The 18,511-nt window shown below is 37.8% G+C and overlaps 1 protein-coding gene across 4 annotated transcripts in view; it reads right to left on the reverse strand.

Annotated features, from left to right (window-relative positions):
* Positions 1-18,511, reverse strand: part of Arih1 (ariadne RBR E3 ubiquitin protein ligase 1) — a 99,633-nt gene that overhangs the window by 7,607 nt on the left and 73,515 nt on the right. For all 4 annotated transcript variants that reach the window (NM_019927.2, XM_006511140.4, XM_006511141.2 and 1 more), the window contains 6 exons: positions 16,265-16,371; positions 12,215-12,257; positions 11,716-11,787; positions 9,565-9,695; positions 7,208-7,265; positions 191-451 (listed from right to left, as the gene is read on the reverse strand). In NM_019927.2, coding sequence (NP_064311.2) covers positions 191-451; positions 7,208-7,265; positions 9,565-9,695; positions 11,716-11,787; positions 12,215-12,257; positions 16,265-16,371 — 672 coding nt within the window. The remainder of the gene's footprint in view (positions 1-190; positions 452-7,207; positions 7,266-9,564; positions 9,696-11,715; positions 11,788-12,214; positions 12,258-16,264; positions 16,372-18,511) is intronic.

Genomic DNA, 18,511 nt, shown 5'->3' on the forward strand with positions numbered 1-18,511 from the left:
GCCAGTATAGTTAATTAGCTAGCTAACCCACATAAACTTGCATGCAGTTCAGTATAACAAAGAAGGTTCTCTTATCTTTCTAAGGACTTTTTAAAAAAAAAAAAAAAAAGAAAAAGAAAGGAAGGGTTTAACTTTGTTCTATGAAAAAAAAAAGCAGTCTTTCCCCATGTCCAGGAACTTGTTGTCCTACCTCAAAGATAATGGACTGGTTATTCTTTTTGAGGTAGAAAGCGAAGACATAAGTGTACATGAGTGTGGCACGACACTGGCAGAGGACATCAACTGCTTTCTTCAGGAACTGCACCTCGATCCAGGACATGTTGTGCTGCTGCATCTCCTCCATCTTCTGTTTCACCTGAGCATACAGCTTATGCTCGAAGCGTAGACTCTGCATGTGGTTCATATAGCGATTACAGTAGAACAGGTATCTCTGCAGGGCCGCCCTAGATCGCTGACCCAGTAAGAAAAACAAAGGTCCATAATTATGACATACATATATACAAAAGCTGGTGTCCAATTAAGGCACAATATCATATAGCACCTCGTATGTTAAAATACCTCATCACTAGAAAGAGCAAAGGTACCAAAAGTTGGCAATAATGTGGAGCGAAGGAAAATCTTGTATGATACTGCTGACAGGAGTGTAAATCAGGAGACTCACTATGGAAAATTCATGGAAGGCCCTCAAAAAACTAAAAGTAGAATCATCATAGGAATCAGAATTGCCACATTTGGGCATCTAGTAAAAAGAACTGAAACAATTATGCTGAGTATGTCTGTACTTTTTATTTTTTTGCAATAAAACATGAGCTGGGCAGTGGTGGCCCGCACTTGGGAGGCAGAGGCAGGAGGATTTCTGAGTTTAAGGCCAGCCTGGTCTACAGAGTGAGTTCCAGGACAGCCAGGGCTACACAGAGAAACCCTGTCTCAAAAAAAAAAAAAAAAAAAAAAAAGAAAAGAAAAAAATAAAGACATGAAATCAGGAGTTCATTCACAAATGAATGGAAAAAGAAATGCTGTTATACATTCAATAGTACTACTCAGCCAGAAATGTTGGTAATATGCAACAACATGGGTAATCCTGGGAGACAACATGCTAAGCTTGTACAGAAATACATATACTACAGAATCTTGACTTATATGAAGAATCAAAAAAACCACTGTACTCAGAAAAGTAGAGACTAAACTGATGGATATTACAGGAAGACCTGTAAATAATGCACTGTGTATTTAAAACATTGTAAATGTCAAAACTCTAAACAGAGAAAATGATAGGTGCCCAAGGTGACAAAAATAATTATGTAGCTAGAACCAATCAACAATAATATATACATATCAAAACATCAGTTTCTATGAATGTAAATAGACTTTTTGACTAAAAGTGCTAGTTTAAACTTGATATATATGCAGATAAAACAGTTATTTAGTTTAAATTAGGAATAAAGTCATCTAGTTCCCTCTGTTATTTTATACTGCTATGAATGCCTTACTAGTTTCCATACAGCTGCCATGAGCCACATGTGGCAAACAAATTAAAGAATGGTGCTAAAGAATATTTTTATCACTACAAAAAAGTTCTACTGGACAGCAGTTGGCACAGTTGGTTTATAGATGCTTAGCCAGGGACTGGCACTATTAGGAGGTATGGCCTTATTGGAGTAGGTGTGTCACTGTGTGTATGGACTTAAATACACTTGTCCTAGGTGTCTGGAAGTCAGTCTTCTATCTGCCTTCTGAACAAGATGGAGAACCCTCAGTTCCTCCTACGACATGTCTGCCTGGATGCTTCCATGCTCCCAACTTGATGATAATGGACTGAACCTTTGAACCTGTAAATCAGCCCCAGTTAAATGTTGTCCTTATAAGAGTAGCCTTGGTCATGGTGTGAGTTCACAGCAGTAAAATCCTAAGACAGACAGAATGCAATGAGCTAGAAAACCAGAAGCAGCTGTGTGTGTTACTGGTCGCTGAACCTAGGTACTTGTGCAAGCTGAGCAAATTTCCTGAAAATCCAGTACTCAGCAAAAATAGAGTAGCAAACTGCCCTGAGGCAAAAAGACATCACAATAGCTCCTCAGACAAGATAACTGAAAGTAGGCAGTACAATCAACTAGGTGGGTTTTTGTTTTATTTTTTTCTGAGGGGAGGGGGACCCATAGCCTTGGCTGTTCTAGAACTCACTCTGTAGACTAGGCTGTCTCAAGATCTACCTGTCCCCACTTCCCAAGTGCTGGGATTAAAGATGTGCTCCACCACACAACTACGTGATTTTTTTAAAAGTGTATTTGTACATTTGTAAGAAAAATAATTTCTTAGGGCTGGAAAGATGGCTCTAAGCTGTTAAAGAATAGGCTCAAAACAAAAAAAAATAAATTTTTAAAACTTATTTTATATTTACGTTTACTAATATGTGTGCCTGGTGCCCAAGGCAGCTGGAAAAAGGCATCAGACTCCCTAGAACCAAGGGTTGCATACAGGAGGCAGTGAGCCACCATGTCAGTGCTGGGAACGGAACACAGACTTTTCTGGAAGAGCAGACTATGCATTCTTAACCACTGATCAATCTCCAACCATCAACTACGTGTCCAATGTTGTTGTTGTGCTTTTTTTGTTGTTTTTTGTTTTTCGAGACAGGGTTTCTCTGTGTAGCCCTGGCTGTCCTGGAACTCAGAAATCCGCCTGCCTCTGCCTCCCGAGTGCTGGGACTAAAGGCGTGCGCCACCACGCCCGGCTTTCAATGTTGTTCTTATTGAGTCTACGTCTCTTATTACCTTTATAGATTACTATACTAAGAAGACAGATCTGTCTATACAGAGTCTCAGGCAGAACTATATAGTGAGACCCTGACTCCAAAAATATCAAACAAATGGCATTTTTAAGAAGGAAGGGAGAGGGCTGGAGAGATGGCTCAGCAGTTAGGAGTACAGCACTGACTGCTCTTTCAGAGGTCCTGAGTTTAATTCCCAGCAACCACATAGTGATTCACAACCATCTGTAATGGGATCCGATGTTCTCTTCTGGTGTGTCTGAAGACAGCTACAGTGTACTCATATAAAAAAAATAAATCTTTTTAAAAGGTGGGGGTAGGGACAGGGGAATAATATAAAATGAAAATGAGGCTATTATATCAATTCCAAATTATGGATACAATTTGGACAAACTATTTAAAATAAGTCTGAGCAAGCAAGATGGCTCAGTGTACCTATGCACAGGTCTGACAACCTGAATCTGATCCCAGATCACAATTGGAAGGAAGAAACTAGCTCCTGAGAATTGTCCTCTGTGAAAATGCACATGTATGCACATATACCTACAAAATATTTAAATTTTAATAGATACTTTATGAGATTCTGCCTCAAAAATAAAACCCCAAATAAATTTATAACAAAATTGAAATCATCTGAACAATAGTAGATTCAAATAAGTGATATCTTTAGATATGATGTTGTGTGTGAAAGTGCATGTCTATAATGCCAGCACTCAGAAAACAGAGGACTGGAAGATTGCCAAAATTGAGGACAGCATAAATCCAGACCAGCCACAGCTACAGAGTTAAGACTCTGTCTGTCTGTCTGTGTGCCCCCAGTTCCCAAATGTAGACATAAGTTACACAGTTACAACCTAGCAGTGCAGGCTGGAGAGCTAGAGATGTAGTATAGCAGTGAAGCACAGGTTTGTTTGGCATTAGTCACAGGGTTCATTTTCAAACACCCATCCAATATATCTACATACAATAATGGTATCCAATAAGCCTGTTATTTATTAATGAAACAATATAATCTTTGACTTGAGAGATATTTTAAAATTGTATTGTCTTACAAAAATAGCTGACCCAAAGACTCCTACATTTTTCTGTAGTCTCTAGATTTGTTCAACTGTTTTAAAATGTTCACTTGGCACCTGATAATATACGCAAAATGATTAGTAAATATTAAGGATGAGCTTACCACATGCAGTTCTATTCCTCCCTCTTCATTATTTAAAGTCTAAAAACAATAGATATCCAGGAGGCTTTTTATATATATGCGTATGTATGTATGTATGTATGTATGTATGTATGTATGTATGTGTATATATATATATATACACACACAGCACATATACATTCTGATTTATGTGTGTGCATGTTTAAATACATATATATACACACACATGTGCACACATACTTACACATGTACACATGTATTTACGTGTATGTACATCTCAGATAATACATACAATATTCTATATAGAAATATACACACTCCTTTAATTCCAGACTTGCAAGGCAGAGGCAGGAGCATTTTTGAGTTTGAGGCCAGGCTGGTCTGCAGAGTGAGTTCCAGGACAGCCATGGCACAGAGAAACCCTGTCTTAGAAAAAAGAAAGAAAAAAAGGAAGGAAGGAAAAGAGGGAAGGGGGTAAGAAAGAGAAAGAAGAAAGGTAGGTAGGTTGGTCTATAGTCTCTTAAACATCAACTCTAAACCACATGACTATTTAATAACATGCCCAAATATCATACACAACACTGAAGCACCTCAAAATATAGATAGATAGATAGATAGATAGATAGATAGATAGATAGATAGATAGATAGATTGATTAGGTAGGATGGATGGATGAATGGATGGATGGATGGATGGATGGATGGATGGAACAATGTTTTGTTTTTCACCTTCTCTATTTTGAGAGGGTCTGGGAACGAGCTCTGGTGGCCTCGAAATCAAGATGCCCCTGTTTCTGCTTCTCACTTCTCCAGAGCCGTCTTTACAGCATGCATCAACCATGCCTGACAAAGCTGTATTATTTTAAGACCCAGGTAGGTACAAAACCAACGGTTATGACCTAAAAATTATGGCAACATGCAAATATAATACGTGGAAAGTAATCTCCCTGGCAATGTCAACAGTCCACTAAGTGCTACTATCTGCAAATTTGTCAAATTCCCAAAATCTAACAGAAACCCGAACTTATCACATTACCACACAAAGTATTAGAGAACTTTAATATACTTGATGAATCTCAAACTATTTCCCATTAAAACTCAATTAAGCTAGGTGTGGTAGTATATGCCTTTAATCCTAGCACTCAGGAGGAGAAAAGCAGGTAGATTTCTGAGTTCTAGGCTAGCTTGGGTCTCTAGGCCAGGTGACGATGATGACATCGTTGTCGTCGTCATCATCATCATCATCATCATCTCATCAACCCTAGAAACAAAACCCTCAAAAATCACAGGAGAAAACTTCCAATACAAATAACAAATGCCAGGATCTGGAATGAGAAACAAATTCACGATTTAAAAAGAGTTCCCAAAATAACCCAAACTAGCAAATTGGCCTACCAGTCAAAAATAAATACCAACTGCTTTTCATAGGTAAAGCTTTTTGAAACAGTCACATCACAGTCTTCTGTCAAAGCCTATGACTTCCTTAGCAGTAAGGGGAAAAACAGAGTTGAGTAATCATAGCGGATATCATACAGACTACAGGTTTCATTCCCACCCCAATGCTGTGAAAAGTCTTGTATATACTAGGCAAACTCAACATTGAGATTCAACCCCCCCACCTCACACACTCGCCAATTTGTGTGTGTGTATAGGAAGTTAAGAGTTGACATCCATACTGGATCAAACACAGGTTTATCAGAGTTATAATAAAGCAAATACTTTTACTTTTACTCAATGGCTCTCTTTTACCCTTCATGTGCATGTGTTTGTGTCAAGAGCCACAGTTCTAGATTTGTTGAGGCATGGACTCTCACTGAATAGGGATCCTGTTGATTGTGGTTAATCCAGTTGGCTAGCTATCCACAGGCAGCCACAAGATGGATGCTACAGATCAGAATATGAATATGTATTCTTGCATTTTTAAGTTGTTTTAAACAATGAGCCATGTTCCCAGTTCCACACACAGGCAGCATCCTTTTGAAACAGGATCTCACTGAATTGCTTCCAATTCACTAAATGGTTATCAACTTCTCTCTGTGGCTCACTCAAGCCTGTACTCAGGATGCTCTTGAAACACTCTCTTAAGCTGGGGTTACACATCTGTGCCATCAGGCATGGCTTTATTTGACCTACACACCCCAAAAGGACCAAAGTATCACATACATTTGTTAAACATTCATTATTTGTAATTTAAAAAGACACAGTACCCTTTATTTCTACCAATAATTAAAAAGATTAAATGTCTGTGTGTTCAGTGAGAGGAGACTGGCTGGACTCAAATTTAAGATCCTACAAGCCTCCAGAGTATTGGGATTATAAGCACACAACAATATGCCACATCTAGAAAATATAAAGAAATGCCTTTAAAAAATTGAACAAAACCAAACATTTGCAACACATGGTTTCGATTATATCCAGCTGGGAAAGCCATTTAAAAAAAAGAGCATTTGGGGGGGGGGGGAGTCTCTAGGGATTTCAATAAAAATGGCTAAGTATAAAACAAACAAACAATGGTTCTACAACTACTATAAAATTACGAGATTTAACAAAACAAAAAACCCAACAACAACAACAACAAAAAAACCAAAACCAAAGTATTATAAATTCAAATCTACTGTTTGAATCCTTTCCCTAATAGCAGGTCATTTTTCTATCTAAACTCCTGAGATTCTATTTCAAATCAAGTGACCCATCAGAACTACAAGAACAATGAAGTAAAAATAAAAAGTAAAAATAAGTGACACATTGTGTGCTCTATACAAAAACAGCTGCTGTTCCCTCAACAACTGCTCAACTCTTATTCTCCTTTCTGAATGAGCAGAATGTGGGAGTGAGTGCTGATATCATACCACCATTGGGACCTAAAAGTAAGCAACATTACTAGCCTAACTAAAAGAAAGCAAATAAACACGACTGTCCTTATGGAAGAGCATGATGGGCATACTCCTGTAACCTCAGACTCGGAAATACAAGGTACAAAGCCAGAGCTTGCCTCAAAATAGACAACAAACACAAAAGACTAAGCATAATGCACATGCCGATAATCAGCACTCTGGAAGACACAGAGGCAAAAGTAACATGAGTTTGATAGCAATCTGGGCTAGGGAGCCCATATCAGAAAACAAAACTGAACTGGTAAGTACTATAAAAAGTCTCTTCTAAGTTTAAGACATTTAGGGTTTACTGTAGTGTCTACGACAATTCAGAACTGAATGCTTCTTGCAAAATTACACGTGTGTCAGAAATCCCAAGCCAGTGCTGTGCTGCCGTGGCTGCACTCACCTCTTGGGCATCTCTTGCTGCCTTTGCATCATCCTCATTATAGCGGTTACAGTTGTACCTTAAAGAAAATTAAGAGGATTTCAAAAAACCATAATCAGTTAAAAAGTAAAAAGAATGTAGCACTTTAATGTGTACTAAGTGATTGTCTAGAACCAGCATTCTATTTTACAACAGATAAAGTGAGATGTCAAAGGTTTCTATTATTGCAATAATAGAAATAAAAGACCAAATAAAGTACACTGGGAGGGCTGGCCATACACCAAAAACATAGTATTTCGATTGTCTAAAGGATTAGATCAACTCTCCAGGAAGTAGAAAACTCTGCACCTCCTAGGTAAGTCCATCCCAAAGCAGCTACACTGCAACCACGAGAAAACACTGTAGTAGATAGCTTCTTTTTACATTTGCCTAGACTTCTAACTCTACTTCTGAAGAGACCACCTCATCTCCTAAGCTATCCTATACTCACGGTCTATCTCCTTTTATAAATCAAAGAGCCAACAATCAGCAAGTTACTATGTAAGAGCTGCTTGTGCTATGGACTTTACACACTACTATGACTTATTAGCTGTCTCTGATACTGAATGACATGTAAAAAGAGGATGGAAGGAGGAGGAAACACGTCCAGAGAAATTAGCTCAGAGTGAAAATGACTGGCACTTCTTTTGTCCTTGTTAGTACCTACCTTTTTTTGTTGTTGTTTAGGCAGGTTCTCACTAAGTAGCCCCGGCTGGTTTGAGATCTCCTACCCAGAGCAGGTTGACCCAGAACTCAGAGATCTGCCTGGCACTGCCCCCATGTGCTGGGATTACAGTTACAGGCTACCATACCTAGCTACTATGTACCTTTTATTAAAGACTACATTCTGATTTGGGCTACTTATTTAATGCTTAACTACCAATTGCAGTGGACTTTCAATGTGTGATTCACAGTTCATTAATGAACAGAGGCAGTTCAGGGCAGGAAGTTGAGAGCTAACACAATGCTACAGCATCTGTTAACACTGAACCTTCTATTCTTCCCTCAGACATTTTTCTCCCAGAGCTGAGGACTGAACCTAGGGACTTGCGTTTGCTAGGCAAGCGCTCTACCACTGAGCTAATCCCCAACCCCTATAGGAAGAATTTAAAAAACGCCATCCCTCCCTCTATCCCAAATAAAAAAATTGAATAAAAAAAATGAATTTAGATGTTAAAAGTAAATTAGTCTAAGAAGTGGCTCAATGGCTAAGGGCACTTGCTACTCTTGCAGAAGGGCATAGTTTGATTCCCAAAACACACAATGGGTAGCCCAAATCCTTCTAGAACTCTAATTTCAAGTTATTTAATGGTCTCTTCAGGCCTTGTGGGCAGTTTTTGAACCATGTGTGAGCATCTGTGTGATACAGAACCACAAACATGAAAAATCCTTACAACATCCAAACTACTATTACTTTATAATGCAGTCTATTTCCTAACTTTCTCTATCCCTTCCAACTTAGTAGGTAGTCAACAGGAAGGTACCACAAATCAAATCTTTACTGGAGAAAAAAAATACCTAAAGAAAAGTCATAATTGCACTGAGCACACAGATCCTTTATTCTTGTCATTATTCCCTAAAAAATACTATTTACAAAACATTTATTGTGTGCTAAGTAATCTAGAAATAGTTTAAATAAAATATGCAGAAGGAGGCACATGCATGCAAATACTATACAAGTGTACATGATGACCATTTGCATGCTCAGATTTTGTTATTCACAGAGCATCCTGGAACTCATCTCCAACAGGTTAATTAACAATGGCATATGCATCTAACATTAACTATCAGTCTTGAAAAACTTATAAAATTAGACATCAGTGGGCCATTTGAAGGGACTATTTTCCAGTTCTAGGTAATTATTCCCAATAGGAAGGCAAGCCTACTTCAAAGAGAAGCTAAAAATACAGATCTTTGTTCAGTAGCTTTCCACTTTTTAGTTAAGACGACAAAACTGTCGTCTAATGATGTGAAGCATAAGGAAAACACACAAGTAAATTTCTGCCATTAAACTCTACTAGACGACTTACCAGACAATGTAACTAAAAATTTAAATCATGAGCTGAAAACACTACTTCACCTCCGTTCACAGTATTCCTTTTACTGTTTCCAAATTTTTCAACTAATGAAATCTCAATGCATAGGTTTAATCTCAATTATTAATTCCTGTGAGAAATAGGACTACAAAATACCTCTCTGTGGTTATCTTGCATATAATGTTGAAACGACATATTAATCTTTTTTAGCTCGTCAGGCAATTATCAAAGGCAGAAATACCATTTGTACATGGTAGACATCCTATAATTACATGAATGTACTCTCCCATTTGTCCAACCTACCAGGCAGATCCATGCGGTTCCCAAGGGCCAAGACACACCCAGCAAAATTCTGCTTTACAGTTCTGGTTACGACAGACCATGTGATTACAACCGCCATCCTTCTCAATTGTGACATGGCATTTGGGACATTCCTATGGAAAAAAACTATAGAGTTGGTGTCAATGCTATACCATTGAGGACAGAAGCTAGTTCTAGACTTCATTGATTTGAGTTTATACACATAAGTTATTTTAAAAAGTAGTAGGAATCTATTAAAGATCATTAAATGTAAAGTATATTATTACTGGCTCTTTCGTTAGTCTTGTTTGCTTTTTTTTTTTTTAATTTGTGTTTTTCTTTTTTTCCTTTTTCTTTTTCTTTTTGGTATTTTTTGGTTTTTCAAGACAGGGTTTCTCTGTATACCCTGGCTGTCCTGGAACTCACTTTGTAGACCAGGCTGGCCTCGAACTCAGAAATCCACCTGCCTCTGCCTCCCGAGTGCTGGGATTAAAGGCGTGCGCCACCACACCCGGCTTGTTTGTGTTTTTCAAGACAAGATTTCTCTGTGTTAACAGTTCTACTCAATCTGTAGACAGGCTGGCCTTGAACTTACAAAGATCCACCTGGCTCTGGCTCCCTTGTGCTGGGATTAAAGGTGTGCACTATCACCACCTGGTTATTACTGGGTATTAATAGACTAAAAAATGTAATAGTTTTTTAAAATTTATTTTTAAGGGTATGTCTGTGTGTTTGCCATCTGTGTGCAAGTGGCTCTGGAAACCAGAAGGGCACCCTGTCTTCTAGAAAGAGAATTCTAGAAAGCGGTAAGCAGCCATGCAGGAGTTGGGACTTGATGAATCAGGGTCCTACTTGAAGAAAAGCTGATGAGCCATCTCCCCACCCAAATAAAAACAATCACAATATTTTGAACACAGTTTTACTGAAGGTAAGTATTTTACTCTACACAATGCTCAGTGCCGTCACCTAGCTGAGAGCAACTAACTATCCATGCACTGTTTTTCAGGGCTTTATATGCACCATAAACCTGTAAATCTTGTATTGGTGTTACTTATTCCTGCTTGTCTCATGAATAAATGACAAAATGGAAATAACAAAGAAACTAATTCTAGGCCACATAGAATCCATCTATGAGCAGTCTGGGTTCACACAGTCAGGTAAGCAGACCTTGACTTTCAAACTGAATTCATACTGAAGCTCAAATTTTTCATTTTTTTTAAAAAAATTATTTATTATTATCCATAAGTACACTGTAGCTGTCTTCAGACACACACTAGAAGAGGGCATCAGATCTCATTAAGGATGGTTGTGAGCCACCATGTGGTTGCTGAGATTTGAACTCAGGACCTTCGAAAGAGCAGTCAGTGCTCTTAACTGCTCTCTCTCCAGCCCCTCATTTTTTTTTAAAAACTGTACTTAAAGAGGTTTTTGTTGTTGAGATAAGATATTTCTACAAAGCTCTAGCTGCCCTATAACTCATTATGTAAAACAGGCTGTCCTAAAACCCTTTCTGAGATGAGTCTGATTCCCAATGCAATAATTAATGTGTGCCAGTGTGCCACTATGCCTGGCTTTAAAAGGGGAAAAAAAAAAACCTTTTTGAAAATCTGAGTGATATAGACATGGTGTGTACAGGAATGTACAAGAGACTAGAAGATGATGCTGGGTGCCCTGCTTCATCGCTCAGTCTTGTTCCTCTTAAGACACACTCACTGAACCTGGGGTTCCTCAAATTCAGCTAGGCTGGTAACCACTGACCTTGAGGGAATCCACCCATCTCTGAATTTCAGCACTAAAGGTTACAGGTGCACATGGCCACACCTCTTTTACATGGGTGTTGAAGATCTGAACTCAGATCCTCATACTTGGGCAGCAAAGCAGTCAAGATTAGAAATTTAACTTGTACAGGAGAACTCATTGTTTTTACACTAAAGGAGCCACACTGCCTTACAGCTGGTCCAAATAAACACCTGAAAGGGAATAAACAGGCATCCATTGTGGGTGGGAGGGCATGGATAAAAATTACCACAAGGCCCATACCAACATGAACTCACACTGCTTTCGCTAATGCTTATACACTTACCCATATCCATGTGTTCATTATCAACAGTTGGGGTGTGGGTGGGGTCAGGGGAGACACACAGATGGACCAACCTTTGTGTTAGCTGCAATCCAATTAGAAGTTTCACTGTCATCATCACACTTTTTAATCCACTTCTTCAACCACTATTTGAAAATAACAACTGTTAGAATATAACTAGGCTTAAGGATAGCCATTTATTTCAGCACTTAAAGGCAAGCTTTAAATATAAGACTTAAAAAGCAACTGATTTTCAATAGATATAGTCTCAACGTAGGAAAATTTGTAGCTATAAAATCTCATTTATATATGAGTAACCAAACAATAATTTTGCCTGGTTAAAGTTGAGTGGGGAATTGGGAACCTTGAGGAAAAGTCAAATTAACCTAAAACCTATTCATGGATGTTCTAAGAACAAATGGGAGCCTGATCCTAAGGACTGCACTTATAGACTACCTGCAATGACGCTTGAAAAGAACAAAATCTTTTGTTAGTCAGAACAAATCAACAGCTATTATCTTTAATTGAATCTTAGAAATATATCATCCCCTTAAAAACAAAAACCAACCTCACCTTACATTTAACTGGATCATGCCAATTTTCACCACAGTTAAAGCTGAAAAGAACACCAAGAGTTTAAATAATTAATCCTATTTAGTATAACTTTAAACACACACACAAACAAAAAAAACAACCATTTCACACTCTACAGTTCCCCAGTACTGTCAGCAAGGTCTATATTATTGAGAAATACCAAATCAAGGAATGTGTCTGTTTATTTTAGTGATTTTTTTTAAAGAATTAGTGTGTAGTAGTACAACAATTATATAATACAATATACAGTAAGCTTTGCTTGACTCGCTCAGATTGCACTGAGAAGTTTGTGGTAACGCTTCATTGATATATAGTCTTCATTCACTCTGTACTCCAACTAGCTGATTAATTCACAACTCCATAATATATACAGTAAACAATACATTAGAAACAAAGAGACAAGCCCTTGAATAATGTGAACAGATTAAACTCAGCTCCACAGAGAGAAATAGTATTAACCAATCTATTCAAAGCCAAATAAGGCAAGCTCTCCCCTCCCCCAACCAAAAAAAAAAACCAGGCATTGTGGCTCATACCTGTAATTCCAGCACTAAGCATGTATGTGTGTATGTGTGTGTGTGTATGCGCACACAGACATATATATATATTCCATTCAAAGGGCATAAATGAAGGAAAAATAAATGCTTATGGCTTATGGGCAGGGTAGCTACTGAATCTAGGCCTCAAGAGAGGGAAAATGGGGAGTTAAAGGTCACATAACACCTTGTCTCAAAATGGTGGTCAGGGGAAGACTCACTGTAAGGAGCCCAAACTAATAGTGAACCACACAGTGAAGTCGGTGAGTCACAGAGTAAGATATGAATGTGGGATCTGTAGGGCTGCAGTGGTAAAGGACAAGAGCAATCAGAATGCACTCCATGTGTATGGAGCTGTCAACAAATTTAATAGAACTCATACAAAGTGAAATTAGTGATTAAATGAAGTCAAGGAGATGACTTTCCTCTAACAAGGTAGACACAGGGAATGTGACAGAACAGGGAAGTGAGGAGCTTCAAGCGTATTCCACAGCCATTTCCTAACAACAAGACACATGGCTCAGGAATAGCATTTGTTGCTGTTATAGAGGACCCAGGCTTGACTGCAGGCACCACATGGTGGTTAACAATCATTTCTAACTCCAGTTAAAGGAGATCTGATTCCCTCTTTTGGTCTCTGAGGACACTGAATGTGTGTGGTATACAAACAAGAAAAACACTCATACACATAAGTAAATCTATATTAAATAAATCTTTACATTTTTTTATTTAAAAATAAATTTGAAAGCAGGTGTGGAATATATTTCACCTTCTCATCTTGTTACAAAGGTAGATTTTAGCCAGGCGGTGGTGGCACACGCCTTTAATCCCAGCACTTGGGAGGCAGAGGCAGGTGGATTTCTGAGTTCGAGGCCAGCCTGGTCTACAGAGTGAGTTCCAGGACAGCCAGGGCTACACAGAGAAACCCTGTCTCGAAAAACCAACCAACCAACCAAAAAAAACCAAAAAGAAAAAAAGGTAAATTTTATGTGTGGTGGCAGGCACATGTGTGCTATAGTAAAACAAGTTGGAAGACAGTGAATTTCCTCATCTTTGACCTTGTTTGAAACAGGGTCTCTCTTCCCTTTGTTACTGTTCACAAACTCCCAGTGATTCTCTTGGTTTTGCTTCCTATGTCACCACAGGAACACATGGAGTTATGTAGTGCATGTTAGCGTGCCTGGCTTTGAGTGGTTCTAGAACTCAAGTTTTTACTCTTGCAAACACTTTACTGACCAGTCTGTCTAGATCACAAGGTTAAACTCTAAAATACTAACACACTATTGATCTTTATCAATACAATTTGTATTTTATATGTGCTTACAAATTAGTGAATTTATTTGCTCTTTGGGTATTAATTATTTTGGTTATTTATCTAACAATTTGGATATTTATTACTTCTATGGCTGTTTTTAAAGAATCAGAACAGTATTAGAATACCAGCAAAACATCTATCTAGTTGCTCTATGTGGCTCCTTTTCTTTAAAAGATTGTATGATCATTTACCTTTCTGCTAGATCCTGCGTGTTCCCAAATCTGATTCTAATGTTGAAATCTAATCACCAGTGAGATGGCATTAAAAGGCAGGGGTTGTTGGGCATGATGGCGTACACCTTTTATCCTAGCACTTCAAGAGGCCAGTGTAATCTACTAATGAGTTTTACGACAGCCAGGGTTAATGTAGAAGAGATTCCTCTCTCAAAAAAAAAAAAAAAAAAAAAAAAAAACCACACCCACCTGTTTCACCCAACACACACATATTAGGAACATCTGTAAGGTAATTATGGCATGAGGACTGCATTCATGATCAAAGAAATGAAGACTGAGGCCTTGTTCCTTCTACTATGTGAGATTATTCACAAGGTATCCTCTATATAGCAAAAAGTAAACTTAACCAACATAAGCAATCACCGGCACATTGATGCAGGACGTCCCAGCTTGCAAAATAAATTCTTGCCATGTAAATACTAGACAATCTTGGTATTTTGTTATAGCAGCTTACCAGGCTAAGAAAGGAAACTGCTGATGAGAAGTGAGCCTAAAATGATGAAGCAGATTTGGAACACAGTAATAGTGGTTGGGATGTGTGTTAGAAAGAAATATATTACATTGAATAGACAGACAAAGAGATATTGGCTGTCATGAGACTTGATAATGAAAAAAAGAAGTGTAGAGACAGTCTCAGTCATCTTGAGAGTACAGAGCAGTCCTAAAGAAAAGGTGTATGGAGCTAAGGCCAAGAAAAGTCATTCTGGGGATGTCTGATGAAAATGAAGATGATGTTATTGCAAACTCGAGGACAACTATTCACTGTAAAAAGTAGAACCTGACTTAATTAACTATTTGTACCATACTGTTTTACTCAGTGGTAGAGATGGACAAGCAATGAAGTGAATATATGACTGAATAAACATTGGTTGAAGATACAGTTGGGCTCTTGGATGTAAAAAAAAGAAACAAAAACTTTCTTTTTTTTTTTGTTTTCAAAGCTATCTATATTTATTTATTTTTTTCTTAACACTTTAATTAATTTTAATTAGCTCATAAATTTTTAACAAAAACTTTCAAATTGAGAAATTCTCAGGCTATCTACCCATTTAGAGAAAAAAAAGCCAATAAAACACTTCAGAGACACTGAGATGTTCCCCAATATTTGGTGTTGAAAATTTCCTGATTAAATGACATCTACTGCTTAGACAGAAGCCTGTACTATAGAATTCTAAAGTCCCATGTTATCAGGACAGATGACCTAAACAACCAAAATTACCTACATATTTTCTTCTTGTTAGATTAAAACTCTGTCTAAATCAAGGAAATTTATTATTTTCAAGTAAGCCACATAGTCTTTACTTCTTAATCTGTGACAAGGAAGACAGCAGGAGCCAGATGAAACAAAACACAGTAAAACAAGCAGCAATTTGGGTAGCTCAGCACTGCCATTAAGCTTTGACAGGAGTTTGCTCCCCAAGACACCACCACACACTCATCAAGCATGTATAAGGGACAGCTCTCCCAAGAAAACGTCACACACAGACAGACACAGACACTTTCTGAATGTTGAAAAAAGGCAATTAACCCAGATTGTTTCCTCTAATTAAAGGTTAAAGTGAAATATAAAGAAAATTATAATTATTGCATCATTTTCCCCCAATGAACAATACATTCAGCTGGTATGATGGCACATGCTTATCCCAGCACTTGGGACACTGAGCAGGGATTAATGTGAGTTTGAGGTCAGTTTGGGCTGCCTTAAACAAAACACCCCACCCCCACACTATCATATACATGCACAATGCTCCAAAATATAAAAGCATTAGGGAAAGAACAAAACTTAAGGTGTGATTTGTGTCTTACTTAAAAGAAATACACACTACTTTTAACTAGTATCATTTATTTCCCAGCATGAAGTTTCCCGTTTTATTATCAAGATTAAAAAGAAAAGGTAGAAGAAACCCTATATTAACTTCCCTCGTCTAGGAAATCACTTTCTTACCAAAACTGGCGGCCACATTTGCAGCGAACTGGTTTTGCATCAGGATACTGGACTTTAACAACATGGTGGCAATCTGGGGCAGGACACCACTTTAACAGTCGGTTGCACTGAAACACAAGTTAAAACATCTTAAAAATGATAGCAAGTTAAACTACACAACATCTAGTAAGGTCAAAAGAGAAATAACAAAACCATATAAAACCCGCTATAGTCTTCTATAATACATATTATATGCAATATTTTCTCATAATTATCATCTTTTAGTCAGAAATGAGTGTTAACTTTATCAGCATCTGGGGAGATAGATGGTATTTCTATTTTATTTTGTTAGAAATATGGTAGATGACATTGAAGTTTATTCAATGTAAAGCAATTCTTACAATTTATTCAGTTGAATTCTGGGAACAAAATCAAGGACCACACCTTAGGCAAGTGCTTTACCAACTGAGTAACATCCCCAACTCTACAGTGTTGTTAAGTTTGTGGTTTCATTATTTGTTTACTTTGGTTTTAGGGATCCAATCTCTTATCTGATGGGGAAGCCTTCTACCACAAAGCTGCATTCCCAGACCCTCACAAAATTACTTATCTTCCAACTTTTTTTTTTTTTTTGGCTTTTTCGAGACAGGGTTTCTCTGTGTAGTCCTGGCTGTCCTGAAACTCACTCTATAGACCAGGCTGGCCTCAAACTCAGAAATCTGCCTGTCTCTGCCTCCCGAGTGCTGGGATTAAAGGCGTGCGCCACTATGCCCAGCCCATCTTTCAACTTTTAATTCTATAAAATGTAAGAACTATATCTTTCATTCTACCTACAAACCCCACAGACACTTAAACAGTATTTAATTTTGTTTTATGTCTCTGTCTCTCTGTTTTAAGACAAGGTGTCTCACTAGGTAGACCAGAGCTCCCTCAAACTTGTGATTCTCTTCGACCTAGCCACTTTAGTGCTGGGATTTCCAGGTGTATTCCACCCCAACCAGGCAAAACACAAACTATGACGTATGTTTATTACATGAACAAGACATGCCTTAAGCAACATTCTGTACTAGGCTTCAAAAATAAATTACTGGATGGGCATGTAACTCATTAGGAGGTCACTTGCATAACATGTAGATGTGAGAGTCCTAGATTCCAATGTACAGACAACAATTAAAGTACACTGATCAAAAGGTACATTAACTTGCACTTTTATTGTTTAATCTCGAACACAGACAAAGACTATTCTCAAGACTGAAAACACCAAGCTATACTGACGTTACTATAGTGAGCACTGGCACTTTCAAAAAAAACCCGAGAAAAAAAATAATTTTGTTTTATAACCTATATATAGGGTTCTCTGTAGTGGCTGCCACTGAGACACAAAAATCAGTAAGAACAAATATGCAACAGGCTTTTTCCAGTAGATATTTTTGTTTTTTAAGACAGGGTGTCTCTGCATAGCTGTGGCTGTCCTGGAACTCAGAGAGATCCACCTGTCTGCCTCCCTGACTGCTGGGGTTTAAAAGTCATACACTAGTATATCCACCTCCAATAAAACTTTATTTACAAATATAGGAAAGCCATAATTTGCTGACAACTGGCCTATAGAAAAAAAAACCTGTATAAAATAAAGAAAGAAATTATGTGTGTGGAGGGTGCATATTTTGCCTGCATGTATGTCTATGAACCATATTAGTGAGTGGTGCCCACAAATGACGTAAGAAGGCACTGGGAATAGAACCTGTGTCCTCTGGAAGAACAGTCAGTACTTTAACCATGAAACATCTCTCCAGTCAATAACTACAGTATTCTTTATTGGCAATGAATCATAAGACAATTAGAGAACTAACAATGTTAGGATACCCGACATGATTATGACATGTTTAATAACATAGTGTAATTCTTTGCTAAAAATAAAGAACAGTAAAGAAAAAATACTAATAAAAAGGGCATGGTGACACACACCTTTAATCCCAGCCCTCGGGAGGCAGAGTCAGGAGGATTTCTAAGTTCGAGGACAGCTGGGGCTACACAGAGAAACCCTGTCTCAAAAAACAAAACAACAAAAACAAAAAAAGTAATTTAATCAGCACAGCTCAAAATGATTTTTTAAATAAGTATTCTAAATATGTCAACAGGTTCATGTTGGTTTGAAAACTAGTATTTCAGACATAGGGCACCCAGTACTTAGGAGGTAGAGGTAGGTAGATATCGACAAGTTAAAGGCCAGCCGAGGCTACACTGTGAGACATTTCAAAAAACCAAGCC

The sequence above is a fragment of the Mus musculus genome, chromosome 9 (assembly GCF_000001635.26).
Source record: "Mus musculus strain C57BL/6J chromosome 9, GRCm38.p6 C57BL/6J".
Lineage (NCBI taxonomy): Eukaryota > Metazoa > Chordata > Mammalia > Rodentia > Muridae > Mus > Mus musculus.